The 19,238-nt window shown below is 52.9% G+C and overlaps 1 protein-coding gene across 3 annotated transcripts in view; it reads left to right on the top strand.

The window, feature by feature from the left end:
- The window catches only part of CACNA1S (calcium voltage-gated channel subunit alpha1 S), a 65,588-nt gene that overhangs the window by 13,546 nt on the left and 32,804 nt on the right, over window positions 1–19,238 (top strand). For all 3 annotated transcript variants that reach the window (XM_040462345.1, XM_040462346.1, XM_040462347.1), the window contains exons 3-14: window positions 2,486–2,625; window positions 4,855–4,997; window positions 5,169–5,321; window positions 7,571–7,776; window positions 9,380–9,483; window positions 11,582–11,727; window positions 12,151–12,232; window positions 14,198–14,358; window positions 15,747–15,972; window positions 16,073–16,280; window positions 17,069–17,189; window positions 18,037–18,151. In XM_040462345.1, coding sequence (XP_040318279.1) covers window positions 2,486–2,625; window positions 4,855–4,997; window positions 5,169–5,321; window positions 7,571–7,776; window positions 9,380–9,483; window positions 11,582–11,727; window positions 12,151–12,232; window positions 14,198–14,358; window positions 15,747–15,972; window positions 16,073–16,280; window positions 17,069–17,189; window positions 18,037–18,151 — 1,805 coding nt within the window. The remainder of the gene's footprint in view (window positions 1–2,485; window positions 2,626–4,854; window positions 4,998–5,168; window positions 5,322–7,570; window positions 7,777–9,379; window positions 9,484–11,581; window positions 11,728–12,150; window positions 12,233–14,197; window positions 14,359–15,746; window positions 15,973–16,072; window positions 16,281–17,068; window positions 17,190–18,036; window positions 18,152–19,238) is intronic.

Genomic DNA, 19,238 nt, shown 5'->3' with positions numbered 1-19,238 from the left:
CTGGGATGTTTGGGGGAAAGTTGATAACTTCGATCTTGGGGAGAGATAGCAGGGTCTTGCCTGCTGCCTCCAGTCCAACATTGAATAAATATCTGTGGAATGGATGTCCCTTGTTCCTCTGTCAAAGACTGAGCCCAGGCTGGCGGGGCCATGGGGCAACCCAATGTGGCATTGACAACACTGTCCCAAAACTCAAGAAGGGACATATCCTGCTCCCATGTCCTCCTGGGCGAGGGCCCGTGTTACGTGCACACACGGGGCTCCTATGGCAGATCCGTAGAGTTCCAGGTGCCCCGCGATCGGGTCAGGGGAGTGTGGTGGGGAGAGATGGGCCTGGGAGCCAACAGGCTGTGGAACCTGAGTGACCCCATCTGAGGCCTACGGGCCTCGACAAGCTCACTCAGGGTCTGGCGGCCGTAGGACAGGCAGTGGCAGGTGTGGGCAGCGCTCCCGTGGACGTGGCTGACCGCCCAGCCTCTGAGCACCACAACTATTTTGGGCCCTGTTTTCCCTCCACTCACTCCCACTTCAACTGTCTTGCGCCTGGGGTTGCAGCAACTTAAAACTTAAAATGCTGACTTGACTTCACTCTCCTCCCTATGCTTTTCCCTTACTGGTGAGCCTGACTCCCCGGAAGCCGACCCTGCCCAGGAACGAAAGCACCCAGCCCATTCCAAGGAGGCCTTCCATGGCTGCCCCCACTCCACCTCAGCGGGGAGGTGCCCCGACTGCCCTGTGCATCTCCCCATGGAGCCAGGTGCCCCACGATTCCCGTTTCACCTTCAGTTAGGCACAATCCCTGTAAATAGGCCCATTAGTAGAATGGTATGTTTTGCATTTTAACCATACATTATCTGGAAGGAAAAGCAAGCTTTGGGATCACAACTAGTGGGAGGAACTAGGGGTGAGGTTAAGGAAAGTAGTCTCAGTCCACATGTGCCTCAGTTTCCCCCTCCATATAGAAGGGAAAACTATGCTCTCGGGAATGTTCTCCGAATGACGAGCTGGGAGGTTTCTCGGACCGCATCCATGTCAACGGGCCATTTGGCAACCTCTTCCCTTGCTTCCCACAGCTACTACTTGGAAGTAAAAACAAATTCTCTTCCAAATCACTAATGGGGTGGCTCGTTTCCTGATCTGGCTCCATCCAGAATAAAGAATTCATATTATGAATTCATAATCTGAGTTATGCCTCCGGAGTGTGCTGATGGAGAGGCCCTGGCCGGGGGACGGCTTTCCTGGGGGTGTTGGTGACTAATGGTAAGGGAGGGAGCTGGTTGGGGCACAGACACCCTCGTTGGTCAGCTCCAGAGGGCAGTCAACCCCTCCCGGAGCTGTGTAGTGCTGTAGCTCCGTCCTGCCTGCAGGCTGGGCGACACCCTCTCGGGAGACTGGGCTTGTCCGCGGAGGTTGGTGGGGGTGGGGTGGGGTGCAGGGCTCTTGGAAGCCACCAACCAGGGTTCAGATGGCTGCAAGGAGAGCAGTTTCAGCCTGGAGTCCTGGCACAGGGGATGCTGCCTTCTCAGTTAGAAATAGCTCTCCTGGGCCCAGAGGTGGGGGAAGGGTGACTGGGTCCAGGACGGGGTAGCTGAGAGAATCAGAGAATCGGGCTGCAGGGCCAGAACGTGGAAGGGTCAGCAAGGCCTCCTGCAGGGCAGAGGCTGAGCTGAAACCCCCACCCCACCCCTACCTGGTACCTGCGGGCCCTCCTCCAGACACAGTGTGCCCGATTCCCCTCCCCCTGAATCATCCTGTTTGTGGGCTCCAGAGGGCTCCCCGAAGGCAGCTGGTGTGGGCGGGCTGGTAGGACGAGCAGGGGGAGGTTACAGAAAGATGGGTTAAAGGTGAGACCCCCGACCAGCCAGAGAGGGCCATCTGGGGTCCTGAGAAATGCACCCCCTCTCTGCAGTCATGCCCCACTGTCGGTCCTCAGGACGGCGCGAGAAGAAAGATGCCCAAACCAGAAACCACCTGGGGACCTTCACTTTGGGGGCTGCCCAGACCATTCATTTATTCATCCAATTCTAGGCCACGGAAGTAGAGTGATAAAAGAAATGAACAAAAATCCACATACTTCATGGAGTTTACATTCAAGTGGGTGAGACAGAAAAACGAACAAGATAAAAATATATATGGTATTTTTAGCTAGGGATAAGTGCTAAGGAGATAAACTAAAGCAGAGAAGAGGAACAGAAAAAGTCAGAGGTCACTCCAGTTGTACTTGTGGGGCCAGGGAAGGCCTGGCTGAGGGATGACTTTTGAGTAAAGACCTGTAGGAAAGGAGGGAGCTGGCAATGTGGGGATGTGTGGTGGTGAGGTGGGGGTGGGGGTGGGGGGTGGGAATTCCAGGCGGAGGGAACAGCCAGTGCAAATGTCCTGGGGCAGGCACGTCTGAGGAACAGTGTGCCTGGAGGAGAAGAGAACGGAAGGATCAAGGGCACACCCAGAATACACAGAGGAGTGGTGTGACTGTTTGCCTCCACAGGAGAAACTGGAGTATTTCTTCCTCATCGTCTTCTCAATCGAAGCCGCCATGAAGATCATTGCCTATGGCTTCCTGTTCCACCAGGATGCCTACCTGCGCAGCGGCTGGAATGTGCTAGACTTCATCATCGTCTTCCTGGGGTGAGGCCCACATGTGGGGAGTGGGGTTTGAGGTCAGAGGGGCTCTCTGAGGACGCTGTGCCCACCGCCGCCACCAGCATCCCAGAGGCAGGCGGGGCCCCCAGCACCATGCACGCCCTGCCATGGAGCAGCCTCTGTTAGGGGCTGGCCCCTGCCTGTCGAGAGTGACACACTGCCCTGGCAGGTCCCGCCCCTCCCCCAGCGAGGCACCACGGGCTCCTTTCTTCTTTTCACCTCACACAAAATGGGAAATGATGGGTGTGGTTTCAATGGCCAGCAGTTTCTGGACATTTATAAATGTCTCCGCCTTTATTCCCTGGACCTACATGGGGTATATGGGGAACCTGTTATTTGGACTCACAGAGGTGGATATTTAGAAACCTGTATTTGTCTGCCCGGGGGGACCATAACCAAATCCCACAGACTGGGGGGCTTAAACAACAGAAACTCATTTCCTCGCAGGTCTGGAGGCTGGAAAGCCAAGGTCAAGGTGTTCCCAGGTTTGGTTTTTCCTGCAGCCTCTCTCCTGGGATTGTGGGTGGTCACCTCCTCCCTGCGACCACGTGGTCCTTCCTCTGTGGACACCCGGGTGCCTCTTCGTGTGTCCGAATTTCCTCCTCTTCTAACGACACCAGCCAGATTGGATTAGGGTCGACCCTAACAGCCTCATTTAACTTCACTCTTTAAAAAGAACTTGTCAGGGGCGCCTGGGTGGCTCAGTCGGTTAGGCACCCAACTTCACCTCAGGTCGTGATCTTGTGGCTTGTGGGTTCGAGCCCCACATCGGGCTCTGTGCTAACAGCTCAGAGCCTGGAGCCTGTTTGGGATTCTGTGTCTCCTCCTCTCTCTGCCCCTCCCCTGCTCATGCTCTGTCTCTCTCTGCCTCTCAATAATAAATAAACATTAAAAAAAAAATTTTTTTTTAAGAGGCCTTGTCAGGGCACCTGAGTGGCTCAGCCAGTTAAGCATCTGACTTCGGCTCAGGTCATGATCTCATGGGTTCGTGGGTTCAAGCCCTGAGTCGGGCTTTGTGCTGACAGCCCAGAGCCTGGAGCCTACTTCAGATGCTGTGTCTCCCTTTTTCTCTGCCCCTTCCCTGCTTGTGCTCTGTCTCTCAAAAATAAATAAATGTTAAAAAATGTAAAAAATAAAGTAAAAAGGCCCGGTCTCCAAATACAGCCACTGTCTGGGGTACTGAGGGTTGGGGCTTCAACATCTGAATTTGAGGGGTACACAATTCAGTCCATAATATACCTTTTAATAACCACCCCCTAATTACAACAGCAGCATTTATCAAGCACTTACTATGTGTTTTACATGTAACATCTCATTTAGCTTTTTCAACAATCTCATTTTTTCCACTTAAGGAGGCTAAGGCTCAGAGAGGTCAAGCAACTTGCCCGAGGTCGCATAGCTAGCCAGTGGCTGTGCCAAGATTCGCACCAAGGCGATCTTGGCTCCAGAACCTGGTATTTAACCATTAGGCAGCCCCTCGACTCAATAAACATGATGTTGATGATTTACTAATTATCCCATGCGGCTTTAGGCACACTGGGGAAGGCAGAATTCTGTGACTCGGCCTCTACTCTTGATGAACCAGCCTGGGGGGGAGGCCAAGACAAATGATGACAGAATAATAGAGTGTGGGAAAACAATAGCACACAGCGCACCATTGTTGGACTCAGCGACTTGTCCCGGGGGTTCCTTGTCAAAGGCAGGATTCATAAAGAAGGGTTTGAGATGGTCTTCAGAGGATAATGGGAATTCGAGTGAATCGAGAGGAGGGGCAAATGAGCAGGAAAGGAAATAAGAGGGCATTGTCAGAAAGTGCTGCACAGGGAGACACAGCTCTGGGCTTTCTCTCCTCTGGGTCCCCACCGAGTGCAGCGCCACTGGTGACCTTCAGCCCCTCCACGGGGTACACTCAGCTCCCAGGCCACGGCCTGTGAGTGCCTGTGGCACGTGTCCCTCAACACCCCCCTTCGGTGCCCAGATTGGACATCTCAGATGGATCCAATCCTCTTTGTGCAGAGTCTGAACTTGGCCTCAGAATCTTCTAATAAAATTTTCCAGACCGGCATGACCAAACCCGAGTTAGAGATTGATGAGAGTTGCTTCCTGTCCCCTAGGCCTGTCCACGGGCCCCTTGAGCACAGATGAGACACAGGGTCCCAGACCAGTCGCTTGTCTGACCACTGAGCCCTCCTCTCTCCCTCTTCTCCCCTCTAGGGTTTTCACCGTGATTCTGGAACAGGTTAACGTCATCCAAAGCAACACCGCCCCGATGAGCAGCAAAGGGGCTGGCCTGGACGTCAAGGCCCTGAGAGCCTTCCGTGTGCTCAGACCCCTCCGGCTTGTGTCGGGGGTGCCGAGTGGGTGCCGGTGCTCCTGCAGATGCCCTTCCTCCTCCCCCAACCCTTTCCCCGGCCCAGTTCTGGGTCCCCTTCCAACCCAGAGGCTTCCCAGGACATAGAGAGTGGGAGGGCCAGGAGACCAAGAGGGGAAGTGACTCCTCCTTTCTCCTCCCTGCTCGCCCTCTGCAGGCCTGCAGGTGGTCCTCAACTCCATCTTCAAGGCCATGCTTCCCCTGTTCCACATCGCCCTGCTTGTCCTCTTTATGGTCATCATCTATGCCATCATCGGGCTGGAGCTCTTCAAGGGCAAAATGCACAAGACCTGCTACTTCATTGGGACAGGTGAGCTCCCAGGGCGCTGGGGCGGGGTTGGGGTGGTGGTGGCAGTGGTGGCCGTAGTCCTAAGACAACTCAAAAGGGACAGCCACCTCAGCCGTGGAGAAGGTCATTGCTTTCCACACCTGTTGACCTGAGGAATGGTTCTCTCTTGGACAAAGTCTCCCTTGAAGGAAGCACAGGTCTGCCAGGGTCAGTGATGGAGGCACGTGGACAGGGGCCCAGGCCACAGCTTGCTCTGAATGGAGCACTCCCACCCCAAATAAATAAATGTGGTATCTTTGGGCTTTCTGAGCCTGCTGTGGCTTGAGCTGCAGGTCAGGACAAGCCCAAACTTCCACTTGTACTTTTCTTTACAGCCGTCATTTTAGCTTTAGTCTGAGCAGGCCCTCAGAGCCGGGACCCACAGAGCAGTGTTTGAAAGGGGATCTCAAGAAAGCACCCAGGAGCCGAAGGGTTATTTGTAGGGTTCTCAGAGATAATACGTCTTGAGGCCCAGCCGAGCCTGACCCCAGCCTTCTAAGCCAGTAGTTCTCAAACTGTTTGCCTCAGGACTCTTGGCACTCTTAAAAATTATTAAGGACCCCAAAGAGCTTTTGTTGGTATGGGTTTTATTGATTGACATTTATGGCATTAGATACGAAAACTGGGAAAAAAAGTCACAATATTAATTTATTAATTCATTTTAAAAGGACACTAATAAGGCCATTATGAACATAAATAATTTATTTTATTAAAAAATTACTGTATTTTCCCAAACCCAAAACATTTAACGCAAGAATAGTACTGTCTTACTTTTTGTCTAAATCTCTTTAATGCCTGGCTTAATAGAATCTGCTGGATACCCACAGCTACCTCTGTGCTCAGTCTGTTGTGAAATCACACGTCATGTAGTCTCTAGAAAACTCCACCCTGCGTTTGTTGAAGGATCAGGAGATGAAATAATGTCTTGGCATTATTATAAAAATAATTGTGACCGAGTGGGGGCCCTGAAAGGGTGTGGGTCCCACCCTGTTCTCTGAGACTCATTGCTGCCGAGATGGCAGGTATCGATCTGTCTTGGTTGGAGGGTTGATTCTACCAGGGTCGACAGGAATTGGTGATGGCATGAGGAAGAGGTGACTTCTGTTAGGAGAACCCCTCCCACCGAAAGCCCAGAACCTAACTCACCAGAGTAACCCAGGATGGCCAAGACTACAATACCTGCAGTGTCTTGGGAGACGCCTTACTTCCCCAGGCCCACTGACAAGGGGACGGGCAACGCAAGGTCCAAGCCCAACCCAAAACAGTGAGCTCTCATAGAGCTTTCAGTGGTTTCACTCCTAGTCCCCTCCTAGTGAAGCCTCGTCCTGTTCCTGTAACAGTCTATGTCCTGTGATACGCGTTATCCAGACGGAGAGGAGGAGACTTTCTATCACAACCTTCAGACCAAATTTGGTGGTCTCATCCAGTGTTCTCATGCGTTCTTGACCAGTGCTGGCCAGCCGTGCTCAAAAACCTTTCTGGGATGGGCCCTCCTTGCCTTGAGGGGTCAGGGACCCACTCAGAGCCCAGAACTATTGGTGTTCTCCTCTCCCTTCTCCAGAAGATGGAGGCAACATGGTAAATACGGGTAAGGTAGGGCATTCCAACTCTGATGAGCTAATTTTAATCTCTGAACACAATAGAGGACTAAAACATCCCCCGATAAGAAGGGATCCAGGATGGAATCCAAACTGAAGGATTTTAGAGATAATAAGAGCACCATCCAGGGACACAGCGGGGACTGCTGGGAATGCCTGTAGACCCGCACCCCTGAAGCGTCGTGTCTTGTGCAGCTCATCTCAGTACCATTGGGGTATCTCCATGTCATCTCCCAGAAGGAACTCTTGAGTCAGAACACGTGTGACCTCGCCCCTCACCTCCGCCCCAGTGGGATAGCTGCCTCCTGTTTTAAAGCTCTGTGGATATACCTGGCATTCACATTACACCTGCTACGTAGGTTACGTCCTCATAGGAAAGTAATCCTCGAAGCAGGCCCTCTGATGAGGCCCTGGGGCCTAAGATATGACCACTGCTGCCTGTAGACATCCACGGCTGGGCCGCCCGTCCCAAGCAGCCTCCTCCTCCATCGCCATATGCTCCAGGGGGCGCAGTCCTTTGTGTTTTCAGCTGAGGGTGTTTTAGACCTATTGCTCAACGATTGCAAACTACCTTCTCTCATTCCTGTCCACCTGCTCCTCTCATCTGATGCTCATGCTGCCTTCCACCCCCAGATATCGTGGCCACGGTAGAGAATGAGAAGCCCTCACCCTGCGCCAGGACGGGCTCGGGACGCCCGTGCACCATCAACGGCAGCGAGTGTCGGGGCGGCTGGCCGGGGCCCAACCACGGCATCACGCACTTTGACAACTTTGGCTTCTCCATGCTCACCGTGTACCAGTGCATCACCATGGAGGGGTGGACCGATGTCCTCTACTGGGTGGGTCTGGCCCTGTGCCTGCAGAACCTTCTGCCTTCATCCGCAGGCTCGTCAGGGAGGGGGAGGGGCTCGACAGTCACTGACTCCAGTGTCCGCGGCTGCTTCTTACCCCTCCCTGGGAAACCTACACGGGGTGCATGGCCCCCTTCCTGTCCCCAGGTGTGTGTCCCACCATCCTTTGGACAATCCCCAAGGCACAACCTGTCTGTGCAGAACCTAAGAGGTGGGAGAGGAATGGAAACCAGGAGCTCCATGGGTTCTGGTCTCAACTTCTAACTTTTCCCTAAGCCTGGCTGTGAGCGACTCATTCCTGTGACCTAGAATCTCAGATTTCTTGAGGGATAAAGGACCCTTTGAGTCTTTTTTTTTTTTTTTTTTTTTTGCCCCAGGGCAAGACTGCTTTCCCATATAAATATTTTTAGATATGAGTTTCCTTGTCTATAAAATAAAAACACTGCCTACATCATAGGGTAGTTCTGATGGTTACTACCAGGAAGATTAACTGAATTACAACAGTAATGTGGTCAATGCTATATAAGTTTTCTTGTTGGAGTATATTATTTATTTGGTGTTATCAGGAGCTAGGTTGCATTTCTTAATTAATCTTCCAACAATGGAAGGCATGGTTCCCACTTTACAGATGAGGAAACTGAGGCTCAAGGAGGTCCAGTAACTTGCCCACAGTTATGGCGCTGGTGAGCAAACTCTAATCCCTCGGGCTCTGATCCCAGGACACGTAACCACAACATGATACTGCCTGTTGGGGAAAAGATTGTCAAACAGTCAGATGCTTTGCAAACATAAAGGATTAGTATGGGTAGTTCTCGTCAGCTCATATTTTGGGAGCGAGTTATCAAACATGTCAAAGGACTGTCACGTGTTATTTCACCTCTATTACGGGTCTGTGAGGGGCAAGCGTATATCATTATCCCCATGGACAGATGGGATAATGCTCAGAGATGTTAGGTGACTTGTCTAGGGTCACAGAGCTTGTTTATGAAAGAGCTGGCCAAGCTCACGCCGAGACTTTTTAGTGTTTCTTCTACTTTGAAAAATCTTGGCTGTAAGGAAACCAACTGGAGAGAGAGTATATGAGAGAGTTGAGCCCAGGGGTGCCTGGGTGGCTCCGATGGTTAAGCATCTGACTTCAGCTTTGGTCATGATCTCACGATTTGTGAGTTCGAGCCCTGCATCGGGCTCTGTGCTGACAGCTGGGAGCCTGAAGCCTGATTCAGATTCTGTGTCTCCCTTTCTCTCTGCTCCTCCCCTGCTCACACTGTCTCTCTCTCTCTCTCTCACAAAAATAAATAAACACTCAAAAACAATTAAAAAAAAAAAAAGTAAATGAAAGAGTTGAGCCAGGGAGGTGAATGGCTGGGGGAAGAAATGTGTCGGACTTGTCTGGCCAAGTGGACAGCCAGCAAGGCTACTTTTGAGATGTCCTTCTAATTCCAGGTCCTAGATCTTTGGGCGAGGACGGTCCTCTCACTGGGCCCAGATGGCCTCTCTCCTTGTCCCCAGGGTCAGGTGGAGCATTGAGTCCAGAAGGGGACCTAAGCCCTCTCAGGTCAGTGAATGGGACTCATGCTTTTGTCTGGACCAGGTCAATGATGCCATCGGGAACGAGTGGCCCTGGATCTATTTTGTCACCCTCATTCTGCTGGGATCCTTCTTCATTCTCAACCTGGTGCTGGGTGTCCTGAGCGGGTAAGGAAGTTCACAAGCAGCTGCAGGGAGAGGGAAGAAAAGGAAAGGAGAAGGATGGAGGGTGGAAGGGAGAAGGGGCAGAGAGGTTGGGGGTGGGATGGGGACAGCAGGAAAAGAGCAAGAGGGAGAAAGAGAGTAGGCAGTAAAGGAGGAAGAGGTGTGGGAGGAGGAGGAGGAGGAGGAAGGGGAGAAGCAGGGCAGGAAGATGTGGATTAGAACCTCCGCTTACCCCTGGCTCCCCTTTTGCCAAGAGCACACTCCCGGGTTAGCAAAGGAGGTGTAGAAGATACAGGTAGGGGGCGCCTGGGTGGCACAGTCGGTTAAGCGTCCGACTTCAGCCAGGTCACGATCTCGCGGTCCGTGAGTTCAAGCCCCGCGTCGGGTTCTGTGCTGACAGCTCAGAGCCTGGAGCCTGTTTCGGATTCTGTGTCTCCCTCTCTCTCTGCCCCTCCCTCGTTCATGCTCTGTCTCTCTCTGTCTCAAAAATAAATAAAACGTTTAAAAAAAATTTTTTTAAAAAGAAGATACAGGTAGGAGCCCCTCGATTTTTCATTTTTCTCCCTTCTCCCCAAGCCTTCTCGCATCCTTTCTTCTTCTGTCCCTCTACACCTGCACTCCCTCTGGGTGAAGCCCCCGAGATCCCAGCCTCCTGCCCCTGGATGTGCAGGAGCTGATGCTTCATGTTAGGAGTCTGTGTGGCCTTCAGTGAAGCACACAGACTGGGGCTAGACTGTCCAAGTTTAAATCTTTACACTACTGCTTGGTGACTGTGTGACCTTTGCCTCGTCACCTAACCTCTCTGTGCCTCATCTGTCAAATGGGAATAATCCCATAGGGGTGCTGGGAGCATTAAATGAGTTAATACATAGAAAGTCCTTAGAACAGAGTCCAGCACATAATGAGCACTAACTACTAATGGTCATTATTAATGAGAGCTGTTCTCTCTGCAACGGCTCCAAGGCAGCCACAGTGGAGAATCTAGAAGTGACCATCAGCCCCCTTCCCCATGGCCATCACCCCACCCCAGAAGCTTCCCTCCAAGCACTCTGTAGAAAGAACTCAGGGGGTCTGTGAACATGAATGAGAAAAACTTGTCTTTCTTTTCTGCTAGCTCGGATTGAAATCTAGCGTCTCCTTTCACTAGGCATGGAGACAGTGCGCCACAGTGGTATTTAGCGCTCCCTGTGACTTGTCCCAATAGAACCCACACAACACGCATTACTACTTTGAAACTATGAGAGAGTTGTTAGATCTACAACTCGGCTTTGCTAGGGAATGAGCTAACAAAGAAGCATATGTGTACTTATCACAATTTCTTTATATGTCCATAACTATATTGCGATACAATCGACTCCTTTGTAATGAGATGGTTTTATTTTGTGCATTTTGCAACATTATCCTGAGGAGGTAGCCTCAGTTTTCCTGGAACTACCAAAGGATCCACAGCAGGAAAGGGTCAGAGCCCCCCTGCCCAGGCCCTGTCCCTGGGGATGGTGCTGAGGGCTGAGGCGCTGAGGTGACAAGCCAATGACTGTGCCTGCATCTCCCTCTCTCCTCCCTCTCTCTCCACCCTGCTTAGTGGGTTGTCTCTGCTGGTCTGAAGATCCTTTGCTGACCCTACGGTCCTTTCCTTCCAGTGTGGCCACCTGGTTTCTTCTAGACTCAGGGGAATTTCCTCCAGACCTTAGGTCTGTAAGCAGAACTAAATTCCTAAGGTAGCTTCAAGGGTCAGGGAAGCTTGGAAAATTTGAGGATCCGTGGCTGATTCTGTTAGGGAAATGGTCATGTCATTAACCCCTAGTGTCCAAGGCAACCCCAAGACGAGGGAGGATAAAATACCAGACGAGATGAGAAGAAGGCAATGAGAAAGGCAGGCTGGGCGCTCCAAGGTGCTCCTGAGGGTGTGGATGGTGAGGGGGCACGAGAGGAGCTGCCCCTCTGTCACCTGGAAGGGCACCTGGACCCTAGGTGACACCCTGGGCCCGAAGGCAGGGGCGCATCCAGCCACAGAACATGCTCTCTCTGTCCTTGGGAAGCCCAATCCTTCTCCACACCCTCTCTTTTTTCTCCGCCCTTCCCCATCTCTCTGTTCCTTCAGGGAATTCACTAAGGAGCGGGAGAAGGCCAAGTCCAGGGGAACCTTCCAAAAGCTCCGGGAGAAGCAGCAGCTGGAAGAGGACCTCCGGGGCTACATGAGCTGGATCACGCAGGGGGAGGTCATGGACGTCGAGGACTTGAGAGAAGGTTCGGGCCCAAAGGCATAGTCAGCATGCCCTCCCCGCCCCTGAGCGGCCCCTCGCGGTCGACTCCCAGAGACGGCACTGCGTCACGTCGCCCTTCCAGCAGGTAGACTGTTGCCATTTTGCAGGTGAGAAAACTCAGGCCCTTAGAGGGTGAGTGACCCACCTTAAGCCTTACAGCTCGAAAGGATGGCATCCGGGTGTGCCCGGGGCTCCTCCTGAAGTACAGAGTGCCATGCTGCCTGCCCACAGCCGCCCCTCCCCTGCAAGTGTGGGCTCTTCCTCAGGCGGCTCAGGAAAACACAGAGCCATCCAGGCCCACTAGGTGCCTCCAGACAATGGCCCCTTTTCCAGGTGTGCCCGGCCTAGGTGTGTCCAGCCCGGAGGGGCCCCAAAGACTGGCCCACCTTTTCTCTCTCGTTCCCAGGGAAGCTGTCTCTGGATGAAGGAGGCTCCGACACAGAGAGCCTGTATGAAATCGAGGGCTTGAACAAAATCATCCAGTTTGTGTAAGTATCTGCCCTTCTCCCCAGGGTCTTCCCAGACTCAGAACTCCCCGAGACATGGAGTTAGAACCCATGTGCTGTTCCCCATGTACTGTTAGAACCCACTTACTAGCTTTAGAGTCACATGCCCCATCCCTCAGCGCCATCAGAGGGCACTCAGCAGATCACCTGCTTATACAGCACACAGGGAAGGGGCTGGGAGCCTGCCAGGAGGCAAGGAGAGGATTTGGCTGCTGCCCTCTGATGAGAGTGGAGTCGGTGGGCTAATTAGTCCCGGAAACCTCTGCTCGGGAAGAGGGAAGGTGTGCGTTGCAAAGAGGTGGCATGGAGAGCTTTGCAGGCAGGAGGCTGGCCGGCCAGGGATCTGGAGACAGGGGGACACTCCAGGCTCAAGTGCCTTTGTCTCAAGAGGAAGATGTATTTGTTTGGTTGGCTGCTTCCTTTTACAAATCCATACATAACCGTGATTTTGAAAGCCCAGTGGTAGAGAAATACATCAAAGAAAAGATGAAGGTCCCACTGCCCTGCAAAGAGGTAACCATGGTAACAGATGGCTATCCCTCCAAGACCTTTGCTATGCTTTTATCTCTCTTACACACACACACACACACACACACACACACACACACATGCCAGGTTTTTTGTTTTGCTTGCCTTTTTACATGACAGGGGTCTTTGCGTTAACTACTGTCCCAACAGAACCCAGAACAGTGCCCAACATAGACTACGTACTGCCAAATATTTGATAAATAAATGAATATGATACACATAGCATCTATGAACACTTTTAACTTAAAATCGTCTATTTAGGGCAGCTTCATACATACACACCCATCTTGGTGTTTTTAAGACTTTAATTTTTTTAAGGTTCACGGCAAATTGAGCAGAAGGCACAGAGTTGTCTCATATTCCCCCGCCACCACACGGGCCCAGCTCACTCATCACCAGCCCCCACCAGAATGGGACAGTTGTTACACCTGATGCACCTGGTTTACTCTAGGGCTCACTCTTGGTGCCGTGCCTTCATCCCGTGGGCTTGGGCAAATATGAAATGACAGGGACCCATCCATCATTATAAAATCATACACGGTATCTTCACTGCCCTAAAAGTCCTCTGTACTCATCGGTCCCCCACCGACCCCCCCCCCCAGCCACTAACCACTGATCTTTTTACTGTCTCCATAGCTCTGCCTTTTCCAGAACGTCACATAGTTAGAATCGTACAGTACGTAGGACTTTTAGACTGGCTTCTTTCACTTAGCGATGGGCAATTAAGTTTCCTCTGTGTCTTTGTGGCTTGATGGTCCACACACCTTCATTTGGTATGTCTTTGGATGTGAAGTATTTCACAGTATGAATATACCCTAAGATATTTAACCTTTGCAATTTTTGACAACACAAATGCGCCACAGGAACAGTTGTCCCTCAGTATGAACATTTCTGCTGGGCCGATTCCTAGAAACGGAATTGCTGGGTCGAAGAGTATGTAGATTTGAAAAGCTTGCTCGGCGCTGCCAAATGGTTCTCCGAAGCGGTTGCCGTGGCTGTGACAGTGCCCTTTCCACACCCTCACCAACACCAGATATGATTCATCTGTTACAGAATTTGCTTTTATAACGAGCAAAGTGAGGCCTCCCAGTGTGCTCTAGCTGAAATTAACGTATGTGGAGCCCCTATAGGATACTGGGCACAGTGCCAACTAAGCATTGTACTCGCATAATCTCTAATCCCCTCTGAGGCTGGCATCGTTATTATTCTCCTTTGAAAAGAGGAAGAGCTTCGCTAGTAAGAGGCAAGATTTTAAATCAGTCTGCCTCTGCAGTTCTTGCCCTGAGCGTCTCCCGTGTGGCCAGAGAGTGGGCGATCAGGCTAAGTACGGCTGCGGTCTGGCCCAAAGCAACCGCAGGAAGGAGGGAGCTTGGAGTCAAGCAGCTCTTTGACTCCGTCCTCCTCTTTCTCCTCTCCCAGCCGCCACTGGAGGCAGTGGAACCGCATCTTTCGCTGGAAGTGCCACGATGTGATCAAGTCCAGAGTCTTCTATTGGCTGGTGATCCTGGTCGTTGCCCTCAACACCCTGTCTATCGCCTCAGAGCACCACAACCAGCCTCTCTGGTTGACCCATTTGCAAGGTGAGACAGAACAGAGTGAAGCCAGGAAGGGGACAGATGTGGCCGGTGGCCAAAGCCAGCCGGTAGCACCTCAGGTTTTGCAGAAGACGTCAAGCAGATATTGACATTGTTTTCTGGAAATTATAGGCTGGTAGTATTTTTCCTCCTGGCATTACTGGGGGCAGTAACAGCAGCTCACTGGAAAGCCTCCAACCGTGCACCCAGGTGTCTGGTTAAATTATTACAATTTCAGACACCGAACATGAGGATTACCGGCAATCTGAAACTGCAAACATCCGGGTTCGAATTCTACTCCCCAAACAGCAATCTTTCACCAACTATTTATTGCGTGCATACTACATAGGTAAGGCACAGAGAAAGAACCCAGGATGCAGAGAGAATCAATATGCTGTTCTTGCCTTCCAGGAAACTTACTTGGCCAGAGGAGAAGACAGATGCTAATGAGTAATGCCAAGTCCATATAGGGAGGGCAACAGTAGAAGCAACTGTAAGATAGCAAGGGAAGGATTACAGGGGGGGAGATGCTCGGGCATCTCCCACAGGATGTAGGGATCCCAAGCTAAGAGTGCAAGAATTAAAATCTGGGCGTCACTGGCAGGGATGACAATAGAAGCTATGGCCTTAGAAGACATCACCAGGTCACCAGAGGATGGTATATACTAAATGTAGAGCTCAAGGTCAGCATTCAGTGATTAGGTAAAGAATTGCATCTGCAGAGGAGGCTTGGGAGAAGCAGGCGAAGTAGAAGAAATCCAGAAGGATATGGTGTCACAGAAGCTAAGGAAAGAGAATATTTGAAAAAAAGCCAGGCTGGTCAACCGTGCCCCGGGCTTCCAGGAGCTCAGGAAAATTGCAGGTTAAACCACCCATTGGATTTGGTGACCTGAAAGTCGTGCCCCTGAGAGAGAAATGGGAGAGACTTCTGCGTTTTTTAAAACGGGGATGGGAGAATCCACTTGAAAGGAGAAGTGAAGCACACGGGAGAGAAAAGAGATGGGTTTCGCCAGGTGGGGGTCAGGGGGCAAAGCCTAGGTGGACGGGCCGGCTCTGGCAAGGTGGGGGGACCCCTCCTCCCGCAGGAGAAGGGATGTGTACGGTAAGCAGAGTGGGGCAGAGCCCCATTAACTTGAGTGAAATCAAAAGCAACAGGATTCGGTTTTGTGAAAACACGGACCGGTTGCGCTTCTCGGGCGTCTGCCTCGGCGTTCCTCGGATGGGCAAACATTCCCCGGGTTCTCCTGGGCTGGGAGGTTGGGGAGCAGAACAGGGACGGTGCTTTGGAAGCGAGTGAGGGGGGAGGGTCCCGGATGGGGGGCGTGGCCAAGGCAAAGTCCCCGCGGCAGGGGGCGGGCAAGAGGGGCGCTGAGGCCCGGCCGCCCACCCCGCAGACGTTGCCAACCGCGTGCTGCTGGCCCTTTTCACCGTCGAGATGCTGCTGAAGATGTGCGGGCTGGGCCTGCGCCAGTACTTCATGTCCATCTTCAACCGCTTCGACTGCTTCGTGGTGTGCAGCGGCATCCTGGAGCTGCTGCTGGTGGAGTCAGGTGCCATGACGCCCCTGGGCATCTCCGTGCTGCGCTGCATCCGCCTACTGCGGATCTTCAAGATCACCAAGTGAGCGCGGGGCTGGCGGGGGCACCTCCGGGGGGGACGGGGCACGGGGCGGGGGGGGGGGGGGCGCCGCTCGTCTCCACCGGTGACCGTCTGCCTTCAGGTACTGGACGTCGCTGAGCAACCTGGTGGCATCCCTGCTCAACTCCATCCGCTCCATCGCCTCCCTGCTGCTGCTGCTTTTCCTCTTCATCGTCATCTTCGCCCTGCTGGGCATGCAGCTCTTCGGGGGCAGGTACGACTTCGAGGACACGGAGGTGCGGCGCAGCAACTTTGACAACTTCCCGCAGGCCCTCATCAGCGTCTTCCAGGTAGGCCGTGCCGCAGGTGCTGAATCCCACTTCTTGTCCTTGGGGATCGGTGTGGGCATCACCTCCTCCAGGAAGCCTTCTGCGATCTGCTGGTTTGAGTTCAAGGTCCCTCTGCGGGCCCCCTCACCCCCTGTGGGCCCCCTCACCCCCTGTCTTCTCTCTACTGTGAGCCTCCCTCACCCTCCCGAGGCTAGGAGCTGTGCCCAGCTTGTCCTATTTGTCTGTGTCCCCCGTGCCAAGCGGAGCGCTGGGCCATTGTAGGATCACTGATACCAAACGAATGGAGTCCCAGGGTCTGCTTTCTCTCTCACGCGCTACCCACATCACTCCCCTGTGTCGGAGCCAGCACTCATGAGGAACATCACCTCGTTGGTACCAGTGGGGAGGTCGGAGTATCGCAATCAGTTGCTCTTAAAGATGACGTCACCCTCTCTTTCTTCCATTCACCCGAGGGCTGGTCCGGTATCATGCCTTAGAAGACACTTGACATTTCACACTGTTTCGGGAGGCTGGAATGCCAGGAGGCATGGGTGGGTGTAGTACAGGTAGGCCTGGGCAGTAGGGACAGAGCACAGGGATGTGGCGACCCCACGGCCAAACTCCTTGGCCCACTTTTGACCTCTGGGAGAGAGGCCAGAAGAGCAGGGACCTTTCGTCCTGGCCGTGAATGAAGAGAGGAAAGGTTTAGGGGAACGGACAGAGTTGGAGGGGGCCTTTGGGCAACTTCCCGACAGAAGACTCTCAAGTCCATCCGCGTCCCTCTACCCCAGTGCTCTCTGTCCCTCTAGGTCCTAACAGGTGAAGACTGGAATTCTGTGATGTACAACGGGATCATGGCCTACGGCGGGCCGTCCTACCCTGGGGTGCTCGTGTGCATTTATTTCATCATCCTTTTTGTCTGTGGCAATTGTATCCCCTTGGGAGCAGGGCACAGAAAAGAGCGGAGGGAGAGGGTTGGGACGGGCGGGGGCTTACAATGCGGGTCAAGGCTACCCACTTGCCAGGCACCGGGCCCTCTGGCTGGAGGGGAGCTCCCAGGCTCATGGAGGGGGCAGGGGGATGGGATGTAGCATATGGCAAGTGCAGGTCGAGCTGTAGGATAATTCCTTCCACCAGGAAAGGGGAAGGACCACAGAGGTGACTGGTTACAGGTGAGAGGATTTCATCCCAGAGAGGCTGGTGAGCCTGGAACAAGGCAGGAGCAAGAACAGGTCTGGTGGAGGGGCCGTGACGTTGGTGGGCAGCCTCCTCCACAGGTTCGGAGGCAGGCAGGGAGGAACCAGGGAGCGGGCAGACGGAGAACGAGATGGGCAGTGGGGAGGGCGAGGTGGACGGGGCAGACAGAGCCGGCAGTGCCCGGGGTTCTGGTGCTGGCGCCGTGGAATTTGATATTATGAGTAGCGGGGAGGGAGGGAACCAGTGGTCCTTGAGCTTATGTGCACTGAGCACACGACTCTCAGTTACAGCGCCTCACGGGTGCCCCACAAAGCCCCCCGAGAGAGCTGGGATCAGTCCTGGGCAGGAAATGGACGGTACTCAAGGCCCATCGTGGGCACCCTCTGCAGTCAGGCTCCCCTGGGGATGCTTGTCTGTGCCCTTGGGCCCATGCCATCCCATGGGGTTACTGGCAAGAAGAACTCCAACACCCCACCAAGGAAGCAGGGTTGTTGTGCCAACCCACGGTCAGGGTGAGACTCCGGCCCCCCAGGTTTCCCTTTCATCCACAACCCAAGACTCCTTAGCTGGACACCCTCAGATATCCTGCTCAATGTCTTCCTGGCCATCGCTGTGGACAACCTGGCTGAGGCAGAGAGCCTGACTTCTGCCCAGAAGGCCAAAGCTGAGGAGAAAAAACGCAGGAAGATGTCCAAGTGAGTGCTGCATCCTCAGAAGGGAGGGACCTGGCATGCCTGATGGTGACCTCCTAGCTCTGGGCAGGTGGCTCCTTGGAGCCCGATGAGCAGAGGCTGTGCCACAGTGACACCTGCCCCAGTGGGCAGGCTTCTGCAACCAGCGTGCATAGGGATGGCTGAAGTCCTATGAGGTGTCCCTGGGCGCAGAATTGGAGGCAGTTGGTCTCTAGACAGGCCTCAGGAAATGTGATGGCAGAGCCAGGCAGGTGGGACCAGGGAACCCTGGTGGAGAGTTCTAGAAATTCAACCAGTCCTGCCACGGAGTCCCTGCACTTCTTGAAGGGAGACATTTCCCCTTGCTGCCCCCTGGCCTTGTTGTATGTGAAGTGGTGGTTGGCTTCTCAGGTCTTTTACACCTTTCTCCATCTGCTGGTTGGAGAACCATACTTAATGGTTCTAGACAAAAGTCCTGCTTCCTCCAGTGCCCATGCCTTCGGGAATGGTATGCATATTCTGGGGAGAGGCAGGATAGGAAGAGAAGGAGAGCAATGTAATCCAGACACTTCCAAAGAGTTGAGCCCCGTCTTGAACCAAATCATGCTCCCACACTGTGAATTCTTTATGAACTAGGCACAAAACCATTTTTCACCCATTTACCCTTCAATGAACATTGAGCGTAGCTGACCAGCGAGCCGTATGTAGTCATGGCCCCAAGCTGGGCATCATGCCCTTTCATCACAGGGAAAGGGCTTGCCCAGGGCTATAGTCCCTCCCATTTGGCAGTCTACACTGCTCCATCCTCCACAGAGTCCCCTGAGTCCTTGGTGTGGGATCCCCTTGAGGATGCCATTAGACTAAGCAGATCCCTGAGAACTTTCTAGTTGGGCTTCCACTGTGGGATTTCTTTCTTTCTTTCTTTCTCCCTTTCTTTCTTTCTCCCTTTCTTTCTTTCTCCCTTTCTTTCTTTCTCCTTTTCTTTCTTTCTTTCTTTCCTTCTTTCTTTCTTTCTTTCTTTCTTTCTTTCTTTCTTTCTTCTTTCTTTCTTTCTTTCTTTTTCTCTTTCTTTCTTTCTCTTTCTTTCTTTCTTTCTTTCTTTCTTTCCCTC

Source organism: Herpailurus yagouaroundi, unplaced genomic scaffold, assembly GCF_014898765.1.
Source record: "Herpailurus yagouaroundi ecotype Mexico unplaced genomic scaffold, PumYag 308, whole genome shotgun sequence".
Lineage (NCBI taxonomy): Eukaryota > Metazoa > Chordata > Mammalia > Carnivora > Felidae > Herpailurus > Herpailurus yagouaroundi.
Note: the sequence above shows the minus strand (reverse complement) of the source record. Positions and strands in the feature narration are given on the sequence as shown.